Source organism: Phoxinus phoxinus (assembly GCF_949152265.1).
Source record: "Phoxinus phoxinus genome assembly, chromosome: 3".
NCBI classification, from domain to species: domain Eukaryota; kingdom Metazoa; phylum Chordata; class Actinopteri; order Cypriniformes; family Leuciscidae; genus Phoxinus; species Phoxinus phoxinus.
Genome location: NC_136878.1, coordinates 7,178,105 through 7,197,468, shown reverse-complemented (window position 1 = coordinate 7,197,468; position 19,364 = coordinate 7,178,105). Strand labels below are relative to the sequence as shown.

Sequence of the window (19,364 nt, the reverse complement as noted above, 5' to 3'; positions counted from 1 at the left end):
TTTTGAGAGACACACGATGAATACACTCTTCTGGTTCTGGTTAATAACGATGAATGCACTTTTATTCACTCTTAATTCGCTGCATATGCGATGAATGGGCTCTACTTACTGCATGCTCTTCTGACTTTTCCAGATATTTTGTGTCAGAGTAGCCTAATGCATGATGAACAGTAAACATATACATAAAATAGAAGCTGTTATGAAACAGATTCTGGTATATTTAGACAGAACAAGTTGCATCCCATATGGGATTTTCAACAGTAGTGGTCAAAAGTGATGCCTGGAGGCGATATTTTTTTTTTTATTACCCTACAAATTTGTATTTTATATTCTATACAATTTAAATATGTAGGAATAACAAAACACTAAAGTTGGTTATGGTATTTATCTGACAAAATTATCACACACACACACACACACACGCACGCACGCACGCACACACACACAAACACACGTTGTGTTTTCATGTTTTAGAGGGAATTTCCATAGATCTAATGATTTTCATACTGTACAAACTGTATATTCTATCCCATAACCCTAAACCTACCCATCACAAAACAAATTCTGCATTTTTACATTTTCAAAAAAATCATTTAGTCTGATTTAAAAGCTGCTTTCCTCATGGGGACCAAAAATGTCCCACAAGGACAACGGGCGGGCGGACGGACGGACGGACGGACGGACGGACGGACGGACGGACGGACGGACGGACGGACGGACGGACAGATAGATAGATAGATAGATAGATAGATAGATAGATAGATAGATAGATAGATAGATAGATAGATAGATAGATAGATAGATAGATAGATAGATTAGGAGAAAAAAACATTGCTCTCCATTTAATCTTAATGCCATCTAGAAATAATCATTGAGATATTAAATAGATCTGGTTCATGATTTCTCTTTCTTATGGAATAAATGGTTTTCGACTACTTTTCAATACCACTGCATTTTCCCTCGCTCTATCATTTCCTATCAGTGCAAACCATCACTATCAGCTAGTAGATGTCAAACTGGATTCCAAGTGTTTGTCTTTTATTTATTTCTTAGCTGCTCTTGTGAAATACAGGCTGAGCTGTGACACTTGACATATGCCAGCAAGACGTGTCATTCTGAGCAAAGTCATGCAAAAGTCATGCACCCCACCTCCTCCTACAGAGACCAGAGAAACTGGGTCTCCGCTGGCAGAATATGGATTATCTAGTCGCATGAGTTACATAATGTATGCACCAAGCTAAAAACTGACAGAATGATAAAACGCCAGCATGCCTTTAAGAAAAGCCTTTGTTGTTTGTGTATTTTAGTGTGTCTGTGATGCAGGCTATTTTTAAAATCCCTGAGAAATGTAGGACTGCTTTGGTCACACGTTTACATGGCGTGGTTGATTTCCAGCATGTAGAACAAGGGACAAATCCATTGTTTTATACCAAGGACAGAAAATAAACTGTCAGGGTTTAAACACCATAACTAGACGCACACTCACACACACAAACAGTATGTTTAAAGTGGCAAAACACAGGAGTGTGTTCTGAAGAGACCCTTTGTATCTCCAGAACAGTGTTTTTTCACTGAAATGTACAAAAGAAAACTTGTGTTGCACATCTACACGGTGTTGTGTCTGTGAAGAATCTGAGCCATATCATCTGACCCGCAGCTGACCACAGAGCGAGACAGCGAGACGCTGCCGTTCAAACACTTAATCACAGAAGCTCAATATTGACAGTTGACAGCTCCACGGTGCCATTCAGCTATTTTTATCCAGAGTTCATCGAAATTTGAGAGGTCGTTGGGTCTTGTGTTAGTCTGACTGCTACAGGTGGATACAACGAGTGAAATCGTATGTAACGGTCCAGTACAGCTTGAAAAGAGGGTTAAAAAGGTAATGATGTGAAATATCATTTATATGTGTGAGCAAGCAGAGTAGCTTTGCTGGATCCAATCAAAGAGCATGGAAAGTTTTAATAGGGACTAATAAGTGGGATTTGAACCTCCATAAACTGCAAAGATTAGTAATAGTTCAGAAATAATCATGATATTGGTGCCGCGTTAACATTTGCAACCCATTCTATAATTCACAATGTGATAAAAGTCTACGGAAGCTTATTTATAATACTCGCATAAATATAATACTCGCATAAAAATACTCGCAACTTTTTAAAAACTCCCAATTGCAACTCGCAATTGCAAGATATAAACTGTGGGGTGGGGTGGGGGGGGTCTAAATAAATATAGAATTTCTATTTTTTATTCTGTGGTGGTTATAATCTTCCATAGAAATTGGATATTCAACAAGGAATTAAAAGTGCATGGTGGGCCATGTTTTTATCATCAGGAATTGATGATGGATAAAATGTCTATATGGCAGGTGGTTGGAGGGGAGGGATTAACATTGTTGCTCATTTTAAATGCAAAAGGTTTCGCCAATCACAGCAGAGCACATTTACATAATGAGTCTTTGAAGGTACAACAGGGATATTTAATTTCAAGAGCAAAAATGCTCATGCAAAACTTGATTTGACTGTCTTTGGTGAAAGAAACATTGACTATCATTAAAAATTTAATTGAAGATATTAATTTTTTTTTAAAAGGGCCTTTAAAATAGGTTTGACTGGTCTCTAGGTGGAAGCTACACCACAAGGCCTGTTACTATATGAACTATGGGTTATGATATTGCATAATAAATGTACTAACAAGGAATACTCAGCGATTACGTCAACGTGAGAGATGAGGAAAGGAGTTATTGCTGACTACAGAATAAAATGTACATGGATAATTATTAAAATGAGACTAGCAAGCAAGCGATTCATTCTAATTTGTTCTGTCCTGCCCTCCGGTTGCAGCTAGAGCCACTTTCAGCCGTTTATTTGGATAAAAGTGTTATTTGTATACTCAAGATAATGGCCAGTTGATGACCCTCTTTAGATGACAGCTCGTCCTCAGTTATCTGTAATCAAGATTAAATGCGCAGAGAAAACACACCGCTTTCTAGCACTGGTGACTAATGTTGCACTGAAGGATTTTTCCATTGTAATGAAAGGTGTGGAAATACAGTTCCAGCAACAAACATGTTTGTGTTTATATACTGGGTGAGAAAAGCCTGAATGAATGACAGCGCTTTGTGCGCCAAGCCAATTTTCAATTTGCTTCCAACGTGCAGCTATTTAAACTCGCAGATGTTTCTACTCTAGACTGCATTTCGAATCACTTTGCCTCCCAAAACTGAATTAGAATGTTTATCCGCCAGTCCAGGATCTCATTAAGTTAGGCACCTAAAAGATGCCACTGTCAGTCTCGGTGAAGTTGGGGGATTTCCAGCTCACGTCTCGACTCACAGAAAATAAATTGTTTACATTGTGATGAAAGCAGCGCGTTTGGCGCGTCGCTGAATTTATTTATATTTTCATTGGAACGGAGGCGTAGAGGAGCCTTTTTTTTTTCTTTTTTTTTAGAGATCTGTCCACAGGGTTAGCTATCTGAAACTAAATGTGTCTTTGTAGTGAGTAAATACGCTGGATCCGAGGTACCTGAAAAGTATGGTGTGGTGTATGTACTGATGTAGCGTGACGTTTGAGATACTGAATCCTAAAATCATCTGTAGCATGGAAACATATGAGCGGGTCTAGACAGAGATCACTTGATTTGAGGAGAAAATTGTGGATTTTTGCATAATGGATTTAAACATGTTGAACAGAGCTGAGAGAATTACATTCTTATCTATATCTGAAAACATAATCAAATGCATTAATATTTTAAAGCTGCAGTCCTTTTGGTGCTCTAGCGGGTAATAAAGTCAAGTCAAGTCAAGTCATCTTTATTTATATAGCGCTTTTTACAATACAGATTGTATCAAAGCAGCTTCACAGTTATAACATGAAAATACAAAAAAAAAAAATTTGAAAATAATTGAATATAAACAGAACTGCATACAAATATGTTTGCATTGATATGATTGCAAATGATACCTCAGCAACTAACTGAAGTAAAATAAGTTGAAGTACTAAAATTACTAAAACTAAAAAAAAAAAAAATGAAAAGCTAAACTGAAATATAAAATAATACAAAAATGCATAAGAGGTGACTGAACCATAAACTAAAATTTAAAATTAAAATAAAAACAAAAGCTTATAAAAAATAAAATAAAAAAATAACACTGCTCTAGTGTTCAATGCATATTCACAAAATATTAAAAATGTATTGTCTTTTTCTTACAGGAAAAAATTACCAAATTGATATGGCTTATCTTATCCAAATACTTTTAATATTAAGTAAGCTACTATAAGCTCTGTCAGTAGCTACTGGCCTCTGAGTACTAAAACTATTATGCCTATGCTGACTTAAGAAGAAGCTTTGGGAATAGTTATGAATATAATATGATTATACTTGTGTTTGTGTTTATTTTGGCTCATCATCCAGGTGGAGCATGTGGGCTTGTGAGAAATGGGCTGGGAAATCATAATTGTTAGCGAGAGAAGTGGATTGCATGGGTGGGAGGAGGAGGGAAATTCAGAGTTAAGCAATGGGAATTGTTTTGAGAGAATTGGAAAGTGTTATTAGAAGTAGGGGAGAGCCGGGACGGTTGAAACACTTTTCAGATAAACGTCATTTTCTACGATAAGGTTACAGATAGATTTTTTGTGTGTGCGTGATCAACAACGCACATATGTGTTCTCTTAGTATCATGTGTTATTCGGTACAAATATAGAATGATTTAAGTACAAATTGACTTTGATCGGTAGTTGTGCTTTGTTTCAATCGTCCCGCCTGAGCGGGACGGTTGCAACACAGGGGTGGGACGGATGAAACATAACAGTTTAAACGGAAACTATTCATCTAATGCTTGTTTTTATTAACAATACCTGACAAGTAACTTATGTACATATTGTTACAAACATATTTTGTAATTTATTTTAATTTAAAGGTTAATTTTAACCATTTTTGTTCTATCACCCATTAAACATAGGCGATAAGCCTATGCGCATTTTGTGTAATCTTTCTAATAGGCTATTTTGACGAAGACAGACAAATCCGTTTACAATTAATTATCTTATACTTCTTCCTTGAGTCATATCGAGTGTTTACTAGTTGAATAGCCTTAACAGCGGTTTTCCTATGACCAGGTTTAACTGGCAGGAGGCGCTGTTTCATCCGTCCCGACAGCGCATCCCGACAGTTAAACCTGTTTTTCCCTTAAACTAAAAAACTCTGATATTGCACACTTAAGGGTGTGTTGCAGTACTAATACACCTGCCGGATTATCATTACAATGGCACATGAAACAATAAATACAACTTGTCAGTCAAAAAAAAGTACCGCACGAAAGAATTCACTTACTGCACTCAAAAACAGCTTTCCGGCTTTAAATCCAAAACGGCATGACGTAAAGAAGAAATGTTTTCGCGGGTCTGGTAGGCATTGCGTGTTATACGTGCTGAAGAAATATGACGTACATGACGTGAGTGGTTTTCAAGAAAATCGCAATGTTTCATCCGTCCCGCGTTTCAATCGTCCCGGCTCCCTCAAATTATTTGTATATTTGAAATACGTAGGCTACTAATCAGATTGGGTCAAGTGGTTTGGACCTTTTAAAGTCTTATTTTATTAACCACTCACTTTAAAGTTTACTACGGTGTCTTTATTGAAAATCCATCAATTTAAACGCAGCAGTCTTAGCCCTGAAACACATTGTACAATCTTACATGAACAGATGCTTTTAGCCTCTAAGCTCAATTTCACGTCTATTGGTTCCTAAATGAGTTAGAATGCTGTAGAAATTGATACTTTTATTCAGCAAGGATGCATTAAATTGAGCAAAAGTGCCAGTGAAGACATTCAAAATGTTTCAAAAGATTTATATAAAAAAATATATTTAATATAAATTCATCAAATATATTTATATTTAATTCATCAAAGAATCCTGATTTTTTTTTGGATCAAAGTTTCCACAAAAATATTAAGCAGTGCAACTGTTGTCAATATTGATAAATAAAATAAGTTATTATATTGATATTAAGACCCCAAATGTTACATAACTACTGTGATGGTAGAGCTTTGAACAATAAGTTAGTAAGTTACATCTTTTAAACATTGCCCAAAGAACCTTTCAGTGGACAGTTCCTAAAATAACCTTTTTTCTTTCTTAGTGAACATTTTAAAAACCTGAATAACTTTTTTTTTCCACTCTCAAGAACCTTTTGTGGAATGGAAAGGTTCCATGGATGTTTTAAGGTTCTTCATGGACCCATTTATGCCAATACTATAATTTTTAAAGGAGCTATATAATTTAGAAACCCTTGTTATTGGCGACACCGGTGGCCGTTAAGTGAACTGCAGCCAGCAACTTATTGCTCGTGTTCGCACTCCTGCTCACGTGATGTTCAAGAGACTGAACGTGATTTAGTGCCTCGATATTCTCACTGCAAAGTTCTTTTTCCAGACATCAATCACTCTGCTGAGAGTGACATTTAGATGAATATGTAAATTTTTCATGCATGCTTTCTTCTCAATAACAAAAATAAACACAACAAAAATGACAGAGACAGAAAGTCACGGAAGATTGTGATTTTTAGGTTTTGTAAAAAGCTGTTGTTGACTCATGAATAAAAAAAAGTGATTAATAAATAAAATCTTACATATAGCCCCTTTAAGTCTATAGATGCTACCTAAACAACACTTCTGATATAATAGCAAATGGTAACACTAGCTCCCCCTTGATGTTTATTATCATCACGGTAATGCAAAAAGAAAGTGAAGTTAGTAATGTCTGCCCCCTTAGAGGCGCAAAAATAAAAAGCTGTAGAAATAGCTATATATGAAATATTGAAATTTGACTTACTGTTCTCTATCCACATTAAGCTACTTTTAGAAGGAAGTATTTTTTACTTTTGTATTATGGGAATGTGTTGGCCTGGCATTTATTTGCATTTGTGAACTTGCATAAAGTATGTTTCTGGCCTCGGTAGTAAACCAAAGTGTCTGTGCGTTCCTTTATTTATTTTTCCCGCAACCTGCTCGATTCTCTGTTATTCATGAACCATCTGGCAAACTTTGAGCATGTGGTACAGAAGGCAGACACAAATAAGTCCTGATCTGCTTCGCTTTGCTCCAGCATCAATAAAATCATCTGCATTCCACAGCTCATACTCAATGCTACTGCAGAAACCTCAGGCATCTGTTCTCCTTGAGCATCCATCTTTACCTTTCTGTCCCAACAACACCTTTCATCTGTGTCACCTTTCCTGTTGCCTCTTTACTCTCCGCCATTTCTCTTCTAAATGTCCCTCTCTTCTGCCCTTTACCTTTTCCTGGTGTCTTAGTCCTTTATGTCCACACATGACGTGTGGTAAATATACTGTAGGTTTATAAGTAAAAGGGGTCAGGGATGTAGTTTTTTTTTTTTTTTGGTGTAATAAGAAATGGCTAGAGAAAGAAAACACTTTTAACTGCTTAGTAGTTCTTGAGTGAACAACTTGTACAATTTTCAAATGTTTAAATATTTTTTAAAGTGAAGATGCATTCAATTGATTAAAAGTGACAGAAAAGCCGATGTATCATTTTTTTCCGAAGTGTTGACAACTTAGTGTTAACTAATTGTTGCAAACTGGTACTACCAACAAAATATTAGTGCATTCCTGGAACTGGGCGTCGTTACACTACATCCTTATGCATCGGTTTCTGCCAGGACTTTTACAGGCTTTTCCCAAATCACTGAAGTGTCCTCGACGTCCGGATTAGCGGTAGCATAAGCCATCAGGCAAGTGTTATTTAAATAAACTCCTGATGTACTTACAAACTTTCCAATGCCTCGTTTTATGAGTACAGAACCTGTACAGAATTTGTACTACTGTAGAAGTTTGGTACCATTCCGGGCATTATTAGTGGGGTAAATTTCAAGATACAACCTTCGGATCCATTAGGATCCAATCTCTAAATAAGCTCTAACTTTAATAATGTTCAAAAAAGGGGGAAACAAACTTCTGGGGGTGGGGGGTGTTTGGCTCGAGGTCATGGTGCAAAGGACCCTAGGTTGAAATTACTCCAAACCATCCCTTTAACAAAAATAGATGAAGACTCGATAAACTATTTTCCAGGAGCACCTCACTGCAGTACACGAGATCCACCCCTCCAGATCTAAGGAGTGGAGATTGGTAGGTTTAGGGGTGGGTTTAGGGATCAGGGGGTGGAATGGGTAGGTTTAGGTATATGTAAGGTGGGAGGAGTTGGATCCGGATCCAACTCCTCCCCCTGGATTTCGTGTTCTGCAGTGAGGACCATCTCCTATTTTCTCTAACTACATCTAAACTTGGCACTGGATTTTAATTGGTGCTTTAATTCTGTGGTTAATTGGCCTTCAGAAAGCTCACAACGAAGCGGAACCAGTGGGTGCTAAAGAGGCTTGAAATGTGGTAAATTTATTTCTATATTCTGCCGCATGATTAAGATGTTGGCACTGTCACTCATTTGTTTATTCAGTGGTAATGAGTGTAATTAATGTCAACTCCGGAAATGAGTAATCCTCTATATTCATGTAATGCAGAAAATGGCGCTGACGGGGAATGAACTGGCGGGCAACTCAGATGGCCTCAAAAATCACATGAAGTATGAAGCCACTCGATTATGATTGCATTCATTTTTAATTCTTCACTCGTGGACAAACGTGCAAAATATTGAAAAATTCTCGCATAATATTCGAATAAATTCTGAACAGAATGTCAGTGTGTGTTCGTCTGTCGTCAGTGCAATCGTCAGTGCAATCTGATCGTCAGTGCAATCGTCGTTATTTTGCACTGCAAATCTTTTAAAAATATCAATTAAAAATATGTAAACATCCATAAAGATGCAAAATTGCATAAAATATTAAGACTTGTTTTCAGAGAATATGAGGTAAAAGGAAAAAAGCCATTTTGCAAATGTTTTGAATTCCCCCCCCAAAAATATTTACGTTCGCTTGCAAAACCTTTGTGTTCTTTGCGAATGCGATGTTTCTCGGGGAAGCGCAAACGTTTTGCGAGGGAATGCAAAGGTTTTTCAAGTTATCGCAAAGATTCTTAGAGAAACGAACAGAAAAGTATATCGACGCATATATTTTCCACCCATCCCATATTTTTTTCCCCCTTTTTTTTATGTCCCTTTAAGGGCTCCGTACAAAATTTTGTGAGGTTTAGGCTTAAATTAAAACAAAACAATTTGTTAATGTGGTAAGAAAAATATGTTTCAATACTATTGAAAATGTTGAATTATCTTACACTACAATATTTACTTAAAAAGCTAATTTATCTTGTTTTAATTATGGGTTTAAAGTCCCCCTGTGGTGAAAATAACAGCCCAGTCTCACCCCAAAACGTCATATACTGACGGGTCTTGACCATACGTCAACATACGACGAAAAGGGTACCCCTATAACGTCAATATGAGACGCAGACATAAGCGCACCAGCAGCGCCTCCTAGCGGTACCCTAACGCATACCTAAACCCAACCATACCCGAATCGTCACACATGGACGTTAAAGGGTACCCTTTTCGTCGTATGTTGCCGTATGGTCAAGACCCGTCAGTATGTGACGTTTTGGAGTGAGACTGTGTTAAAAATAAAGCTTTTAAATGTTGTTTATATGTCTATGTGGTCTATGTTTTTAATATGCTTTAAGACAAACCATGTGCACATTCATAAATCAACACCATTGCTGAGTATTTTCTTCCTAAAACTGCAGTGTACCAAAGAGTCTCAAAAACGCGGTTTGAAATTGTTGACGTCTCAAACTACCTTGTAACCAATCACGTCAACGCGTGATCGTCAACGAGTGGATCTCTGAGCTGGTGTGAGTGAGTGGAGGCGGGGCTCATTTGCATATTCATAGAACCGTGTATACTAAATGAGGCAAGGGTGTAGTTACATTCAAGCTATTTTAAGGCATGCAGACATTTATTTCAAGGAAAAAGACGTTTAAATATGTAGTTTTGGTGATCAAAGATGAGTTTTAAGGGGTACAATTATTGAATACAGGGACTTTAATGGAAACCAAGACTAAGTTCCTTAGATATGGGTCTGTGGGATGTTTCCACCCATTTTCAGTGTCTGCAAGGTGATCACTTTTAAGTCACACTTTTTGAGGCATCATTCATGTCTGCAGTGCAAATAATGCAGGATGTTCCAATGTCTACAATTGAGAGTTTGTTCAAATCCATCCACAGCATGTCCAAAACACCCCTGTTGGTCTGAAAACAAGGGCAGCCATTACTTCCCATATCCACTTGTACGGTTGAGATAAAATGTTGTCAATCTCATTACATGCTTTCCGTATGCTGGAGACATACTGTATGTAAATGTGCTAAGTCAGAGATTGCCACTCGTCCCTGCTGCCTCTCTCTCTCTCTCTTTGCACAATTATCTCAAGTCCATGTTCAGTATTCTGTCTCCTTTTGTTTTCCATACAAATAATTCAATTAGACAGTAGAGAAGTATCCTTGATTTCGCCTCCCTGTTTGTCAATGGTTTATTCGCTCTCCTGTGGCGTCTTTTATATCAGGATGAGAGCTTTCCACACAAGTGGAGAGACAAGCAGCAATCATTGCATTTTATGCAAAGCTGAAAACACCATTCGGCTTGTCAGTTTCGCAAGAGGGTGGTCCTCAGCACGTCGAACGGCGCGCTGCTAATAAGCTCGTCATCTGAGAATGCAGCTTGGCTTCTTTGCGAAATGAGTAAGCGGTCGACTGGAGTGCTGTTATTATGAGGGATTCTCTTGAGTTTCGAAAAATACCGGAGGTAATGCAAAACTAATAGGTCGGTAAACAGTTATATAGATTGTGGTCTGCAATGCAATAACCTTTTATGAAACAGGCTTGTTCTTTCGATGGCACGACAGGATACGGGCTTCCCCTTGAGTAAAAAGGAGAAAAATAGAAACATAAAAAAGGCAAAGCGGGGCTCCTTACTGGGATTAGAGAAAGGAGAGGCATGACCGGCATACTGATGGAGACGAGGTAGAAAAATATTGAGTGCTGGTATGTAATCCATGTCTGACAAATGGCCTTTACAGTGAAGGGCTCCCAGCAATAAAGGACACGGGTATGTGACTGTCCAGAGGACGAGACAATGCACCGAAATAATTGGGTGGATGGCGTATGACATTTTGAGAAGCTTTACTCAGCACTAAACAGATGAAAGACAGAGAGGAAGCGCAAGGTTAGCACGGTCGGCTATGGGTGAAAAAAAAAGAAAAAAAAAGGAGCTTTGAAAACGGGTCTCCGACGTGCATTGTGTGGGTGGGGATAGTCCACTAATGACTAGAAGATAAAACAGAAGGTCTGGTAGATTCATGAAGCCTAACGTTTCAAAGAGCGGCAATGGAATATTTTTATCGGCAGCGAGGGTGAAAGAGAAGCGCTGTGAAGCAGAAAGACTGAGAGGAAGGCTGACAGCTCACTGGTGGAAGATGACAGGAGCGGGAGAGGGAGAGGGAGGATATTTGAGGGAAAGTGTAACACAGGGATGCTGTCAAGCCTCAAGCAAGCTCCATTTAACAAGCTGCAAGATTGAGGGACGGAGGAGAATTCAGGGAGCCGGGCGAGAGGATCTACAGGCTCCTCTGCCTTCTGCATGTGCACGTGAAAATATCTCACATGGGTTTGATTATGCAAACATGGTTGAAGGAGGAGTTGGTGAACGGTCACATGATATTGAGGCATTGTGATAGATGTTCATGCTAGCCTATAATACAACATATTCATGAAGAAAGACCCATTAAGTCAGTCTATCTATCTATCTATCTATCTATCTATCTATCTATCTATCTATATATCTATCTATCTATCTATCTATCTATCTATCTATCTATCTATCTATCTATCTATCTATCTATCTATCTATCTATCTATCTATCTATCTATCTATTTATCCATTTGCATTTTGTTGGTCTATCCATCCATCCATCCATCCATCCATTCCTCCATCCATCCATCCATCCATCCATCCATCCGTTTATCTATTCAGATAGACAGATATCCGTCACCTACTGTAGATAGATAGAGGATTGTAGAGATGTTGTGGACTGTTCACATGTGAAGGATTAATTGTCCAGAGATGAATGTTTCCCTGCATCAATCTCACGTATGATCGAGATCTCATAGACAGACACTTTTTTTCATCTGCTCTCCTAAATAATGGTTGACTTGAAGAATGGCTGAATAAAAACAACATTTCTTATCTGTGTGCCTCCCGTAGATAAACCCACCCTCAGATGCATCTGTGCCACATCCACACACAGAGACCACTGGGCTTCAGATCAGAGATGAGAGAGAGGCCATCTTATCTGTAACACTCCAGAATCACTTCAAGCATGTTCACACTCGCTACACTCTCATGAGACACAGATCCAACATCCTAAGTCCTTCCCCCTGGCCCCATCTCACCCAACCATGTATTGAACACCCACAGCACACTTATCTTCCCTGGACAGACTAAATGTCAAGCCTTACACCATGCTGGAATGTGATTAGCTAGTGCTAATAGCAATGATGGAGCTAATTTTGTTCAAGCCTCCCTCCTATGTGTCATTTATCGGTTCTCTCATCTGGCTGGCTTTTCTCGCTTGCGTTGGCTGATGGATGGGAATGGATCCCGCGGCACAAATTTTTGCTGGTAGCATTCACACATGCAGGCGCAAGTACAGACAGGTCCTGCACTCACAGGCAGGCAGCCATTTTAGAGCTGTTTAATCTATAGAAGAGCTGTGTCTGAAATAAATGCATGCTGTTTTTACTTAACTCTGAAATGGCTTGTGTTATATTTAAATATTGACTTTTTGAAGGTTAAGTCATTTCTTGGAGAGACTTTTCTTTCATTACAATGTGATGTGTGAATGTGAACATATTTTTAATATTTGCATTGTATCAAGTTACTGTTTTTCTACCAATTATAATGTGCAATGGACATTAGAAATGTACCATTATGACCTTTTATAATTTAATTTATATTTATTTTCAAATAAATGTTTACATTTTCTTTCCATAAGAGATATAATTCAAAAGCAAGCTAAAAAGTTCACTATCTTTCAAAAGTTTGGGTCTGTAAGATTCTTAAATGTTTTAGAAAGAAGTCTCTTTTGCTCACTAAGGCTGTCTTTATTTGATCAGAAATACAGTAAAAACAGTAATATTGTTATATATTATAAAAAATATATATTTTAAATGTAATTTATTCCTGTGATCAAAGCTGAATTTTCATCATCATTACTCCAGTCTTCAGAAATCAGTAGAGTATCCTGACTTGCTGCTTAAGAAACATTTCTTATTATTATCAATATTTTTGTGGAATCTGTGGGGTTTTTTCTTCTTCGACAAATAGAAAGTCCAAAAGAACATAATTTATTTGAAATAGAAATCTTTTGTAACATAATAAAATGTCTTCACTGTCACTTTTGATCAATTTAATGCATCCTGGCTGAATAAACGTTTTAGTGACTCCAAACATTTGAACGGCAGTGTATATGTTGCCTGCTCACAGTTATACATTCTTATTTTAAGCTTGTGTAAAATTGTTCAAACATGAAATGATGTCTCCTGCCAAATGAAGTAGCTGCTGTCTTGACCTTTGAACTGACTTTTTGCCTTTCTCAACAGGTGGTCGCCTCCTCTGCCTGGTGTTATGGCTCAACCTGGTGCCAGTGATGAACGGCTGCCCTGCAAAGTGTGTGTGCTACAGCGAGCCGAAGCCAACCGTGGCCTGTCAGCAGCAGGGTCTGTTCTCCATTCCCACTGAGATCCCCGTCCGTAGCCAGCGAATATTTCTCCAGAGCAACAAACTGACAGTGGTCCGATCGACCAGCTTTAGTTCTGTGCATAACCTCACGGTCTTGTGGATGTACTCGAATAATATCAGCCATATTGAGGCGGGGGCCTTTTACGGGCTGGAGAGACTGGAAGAATTAGACATCGGCGACAACAGCAACCTTCGCATCATAAGTCCCACCGCGTTCCGCGGTCTAACTAAGCTGCACACCCTTCACCTGCACAGATGCGGGCTGTCCGAGCTCCCGGTGGGAGCTTTCCGAGGACTCTTCTCGCTCCAGTATCTGTACCTGCAGGATAATAACCTTCTGGCCCTGCACGAGGACACTTTCCTGGACCTGGCCAACCTCACCTACCTATTCTTACATAACAACAAGATCAAGGTGGTGACCGATCACATGCTGCGTGGTCTCACCAACCTTGACCGCTTGCTCCTGCACCAGAACCGCATTATACACGTGCAGCAGCGGGCTTTCAATGATCTGGGCAAGCTGACAACCTTGTTTCTCTTTTACAACAACCTCACCATGTTGACGGGGGAGGCCATGAACCCTCTGGTGTCCCTCCAGTACCTAAGGCTCAATGGGAACCAATGGATTTGTGACTGTCGAGCCAGGCCGTTGTGGGACTGGTTCAAACGCTTCAAAGGGTCTAGCTCTGAGTTGGAGTGCCACCTTCCCACCTCTCTGACTGGGAAGGACCTGAAACGACTGAAAAGCGACGACTTGGAGGGCTGCGTGGACTCTCCGGCGCAGGTTCAAACCAGTATCTTCAACACCAAGGCACGCTCTGGAAAGTTCCTCTCCCTTGAAGATCCTCTTGTCGAAAGCATTCCCAGGTGCTGTCTTTCTGATAATGACAAATCCTCCATTATCTCCAGTAAGTCCCTCCCAGATCCTTCATCCTACAACAGCCGGCAGATCACCAACAATCCCCTGAAAGAAAAGGAGAACATCTCCAAGACCAAGTTTCGGGAGGTTGATCAAACAAAAAACGACACTCGTAATAAGCAGAGTCTCAATGATGGTCCTTTGGGAACCATGTCCAACCAACTTGACCAGACCTTGGACAAAATTGACCCAGAGCTGCTGGACAATCTGGAACCTTCTACAGCGCCATCTAGGAAGAAAAAAAAGTGCTCCAAAAAGCCCAAATCAGACCAGTATTGCCTAAAGGGTCATGGGTCCACCATTCAAGTATTGGCTGTTCTCTTTCTCCCCTTGTTCTGGTTGTCTCTGGCTTTGTCCTAGTTCACACTCTCATCCATCAGTTTGCTCTTGACAATGACACAAAATACCTGCAGTAGCCTGAGTGGACAGACAAAAGACGTTGAAAAGGGGGTTACGACGTTGCTCCGCATGGTTGAGAATAAAGTTGCAATGCTAATGACGCATTAAAAGAAATGGATGCCTTTACAGAATACATGAAATCTAATGTATATAAAACTGGGTGCCCAAATGTTTGTTCTATGTACTTTTAATGTGCTGTGTTTAAGCAACACTGCGAAGAGCTCCCTATTCCCACATCACCTCCAAAAAAGCTGACCGAAAGTGACTATTGTAGATGAACCACTTAAAAAAAAGAAGAAAAATCCTTAAACCATGACTAAACCAGATCGCCGAAAGCACCCAGGAATGTTGCTGATATGAAACCGAAGGGGATTGACATTTCTTTTTTGGTTCCCAATATTTTTTTTCTTTTAAAAGTGATACATTTGTTTGATGCTGTTTTTTATGTTTCTAAGTATTTCAGTAAGACAAATGTTTATTTCTCCCCAAATACGTGCTATGTTCTGTTTGCGTCATGACACACTGCAGGTGGCATCTTGGGAAGGAATGCTGTCTATTTGTTCACTGACATTGCAATGGAATTATAGATATGCATTTTATTTTGCTGGTGTACAAGCATAAATATATGACAAATAAAATATCTCATTTTTTACAGATGGCTTCTCATGTGACTGAAGACCAACAGCATGAAATATAGGTATATTGAATATTAAAAGATCCATTAGTGATCAAGAAGGTTTTTAATTCAATTAAATTCAATACAAATACTAAATGAAACCCAGGGGAACTGAATGTCTATTTAGTGTATATTCTAGGGGTGTAACAATATATCGTGCCACAATATATCGCAATACAAAAATGCAACAATACGTATCGTGGATAGTGACAATATGTATCGTGGATAGTTCACCCAAAATAGAAATTACTGTATAAGAAAAAAATCATGTTTTCAGAGTTTTAGTGTCAGTACTACATTAAACTACTATATAATGTTGATTATAATGTATAATAATGCAATGGTCAGCTTCAGAATCATGAATATTTTTATTCTGGTGTCACCATTGTCCTTGAATTACAAGCACCAAGTCCAAACCTGTTAATTTAAACCCACAATGTAATATCAAAGTTAGCATTTTAATCAACAGTGAATTTTTTGTTAACCTTTTATCATATGTCTTGGGAGTATCGCAATAATATCGTATCGTGAGTTCAGTATCGTGATATATATCGAATCGTGAAATGAAGGTATCGTTACACCCCTAGTATATTCCATTAGGATTGAAACCTCAAAGCCGCATATTGCTGCTCATTAATGAACTTTAACACAATGACTAATGATTCATCCATGTGTGAAGCTCAGAAATTCACAACATGAAGAGTGCCAAAAAAACCAGGCATCTTTCATAACCAAATTAATGGATGTGACACTGACTGAATTTGAGAAGATTCCTCATAGTACACGTTTCTTCGACTTGGCATTGACTGTTAAGGACTTTCAATAATATTATGATATTTAAGAAGCATTTGCTTGTGGTGTGATGAAATAGTGATTACATTTTTATGGTAAATTGCACGTCAGTAGCAGTAAAAAAAAAACAAAAAAAACACATCCTTTGGCTATGCCTGGCATCAAGTTGATAATCACTACTTAAAATATGAATAAAGAGTGAAAAATGTTATTGCAATGATTTACAGCACTGCACTAGACATTTTTTAAAAGATTAAACACTACAGAATTGCATGTAATTATAAATAATAATAATAATAAAATACATTCATGCATTTCAATAATATTCAATTAAAACCCCTACATTCATAAGATATTTTAACAGGTTTGGGCAACAAGGTGATGGGATTTATATTTATATATATATATATATATATATATATATATATATATATATATATATATATATATATATATATATATATATATATATATACAAGTTTCTCCCAAACCTTTATAGTTACTGTATGCAATCGTTCACATTCAGAGTAAATGGAAAAACTCATTTTAATTTGTACTTAAAGAAAATACTGACAGTGGATGGACAAAAAACAACAAATTATTTTGATTATACATTTAGTACACTAAAGGAAGATTAAATGCTATTTAAAATATAATTTAATGTCAAAATCGTTCAATATGTTAATGTGAACCATATGCCACATTATTAACATACACAGTGCATCCACTCATGTATTATCAAGTGATGCTAGTCTTTCTCTCAAATTGAAAAACACAAGAACTCCATTTTCTCATATTCCATATTACTCTAACATAACTAACATATATAGGAAGACATCACCTAGCAATTTAGACTTTGGTTGTCATCTAGTGAAGTAGCCTCTTCATCAGGGATCCAAACACTCTTACATATTTTTTGCACCATACCAAATTTGGACTGGAAATATCACGTGAAGAATGAACAACCTCTAATCAGTTGTGCACTGAAAAGCTCTCTCAAGTATGGGTCATAGACTATCACACTGTAGGAATCCATGTTCTGTCCTCTCCCATAAACAGATGGCGGAGCGTGCTGGGATTGTTTGCGGATGATGACCCATTGCTTTGTCAATTCTGGCCGGCGCTCAAGTCCTCGTCCGATGCCTTCAACTACACGTGCGCTGCAGGAGTCTGGCATAAGAGAGCGAGGCACACTTCAGTAGGGAGAGGTTTAGCCAGCAGTCGTATGTTATACTAAACACACTCCTGTCAGCTCACTTACGCCCCGTCTACACTGCTTGTGACGCGACAAACCTAGAACACTCAGGTTATAATCAATGAAGCAATCTACAACATACAGTAGGCGTGCAATGATGAAAATACTTTGTTGGTTATAATAGGAGTGTAATCGTATTGCTGCTGTTGCACACTTGACGTCTAGATGGTGTGCAATTATGAGGACAAACACTTGAGATTTAAAAGGTCAACATTTTACTTACTGAGAAAACAATGTTGAGCAGCATTGCGTGCACTGGGAATGGATTGGTTCAAGAAAAATAGGCATTTTGTATAGAACAGAACCAGACGACGCCCCACCAAAACACAGCTAGAACTCATTGGTTCAAACTTAAGTAGAATAGGTGACATAAGCAGAAAAAGAAAAATACCCCTAAACCTATAACCTACCCATAACTTATCCTTGAAATCAGAGGGAAATGACAAGAGAATAAAACTGAAGCAACCAAACCTGGCTGTAAGCCTAAACTGGACATGCCTGTAAACTGGTCCCTCAATCTAAATCTGATTGGTTTGTTGTGTATGTCACTTACAATCAGTGTAATGTTAGTATTGTTAGTATTGTTTAATATTATTGACCAGATTTGATTACATATTTTCAGTTTTTATTTTAACTTTTGTTAAAGTGTCAGTAATCCTGTTCTCTGCTTTTTTGTTTTATTATATTTAATTCTACTGAGCTTTAAATTCTCCAGATAATAGCAAAAATAATAACACATTAATTTCTTGTCAAAACAGGCAACAGACAAAACAGTACAAATTCCATTCATATTCAAAGTAAATAGAATAATTTGAACCTGGATGTACAAAGGAGAATGAATTATTATAATACATTTAGCTCTACTGATATAAAGGCAGAATGCTAATTTAATGATCAAATGTTTAATGTTAAAGTGCCCCTATTATGCTATTTTAATGGTTCCTAATTTAGTTTTGAAGGTCTAGTACAATAGGTTTTTATGCATAAAAGGACAAAAAACACTTTATTTTTCTCATAATATACAGTGCAGCATCACATCTTTTCTCACAGTGTCTGAAACGGTTCAATCAATGATTCAGTGTCTCTAAACCCCTCCTTTCTGAGAGCCTACTCTGCTCTGATTGGTCAGACGGACCAATGTGTTGTGATTGTTCTACCGCTTATAGAGCACGTCGGAAACTAATGGTGTGTTCCCACTTGCAGTTCGGTTCTTGATTTGTTTGGTCCAAACCAAAAAAAACAAACAAACAAAAAAGCATTTAGTCCTGGTCTGTTTAGTGTTCATATATGCATTTTAACACCAAACCTAAAGATACCGAACCTAAAGGCAAAGGAATATGTTCACAACCTGATTGGTTGGCTTTTATTACATATATTTTGTGACAGAACTAACTGAACATCCAAAACAATGCTGTGTGCTGGGATAAATGTGCTCATTGTACTTTGACCAGATGAGAACTCGTGAAGAGCTTATAAACTGTGTAAAGGAGTCAAAACAGCGGCAGGAATCCCTCCGTCACACAAAAGAAGATCTGCTGCGAGGAGACGCGGTTCTGATGCCTGT

At 38.0% G+C, this 19,364-nt stretch overlaps 1 protein-coding gene across 2 annotated transcripts in view; it reads left to right on the top strand.

The window, feature by feature from the left end:
* rtn4r (reticulon 4 receptor) overlaps positions 1-15,730 on the top strand; it is an 83,344-nt gene extending 67,614 nt beyond the window's left edge. The window contains exon 2 of one of the 2 annotated variants that reach the window (XM_079607353.1): positions 13,621-15,730. In XM_079607353.1, coding sequence (XP_079463479.1) covers positions 13,621-15,038 — 1,418 coding nt within the window. In that variant the 3' untranslated portion in view covers positions 15,039-15,730. The remainder of the gene's footprint in view (positions 1-13,620) is intronic. The other variant, XM_079607354.1, reaches the window with a different exon arrangement.
* The last annotated feature ends 3,634 nt before the right edge of the window (positions 15,731-19,364 follow it).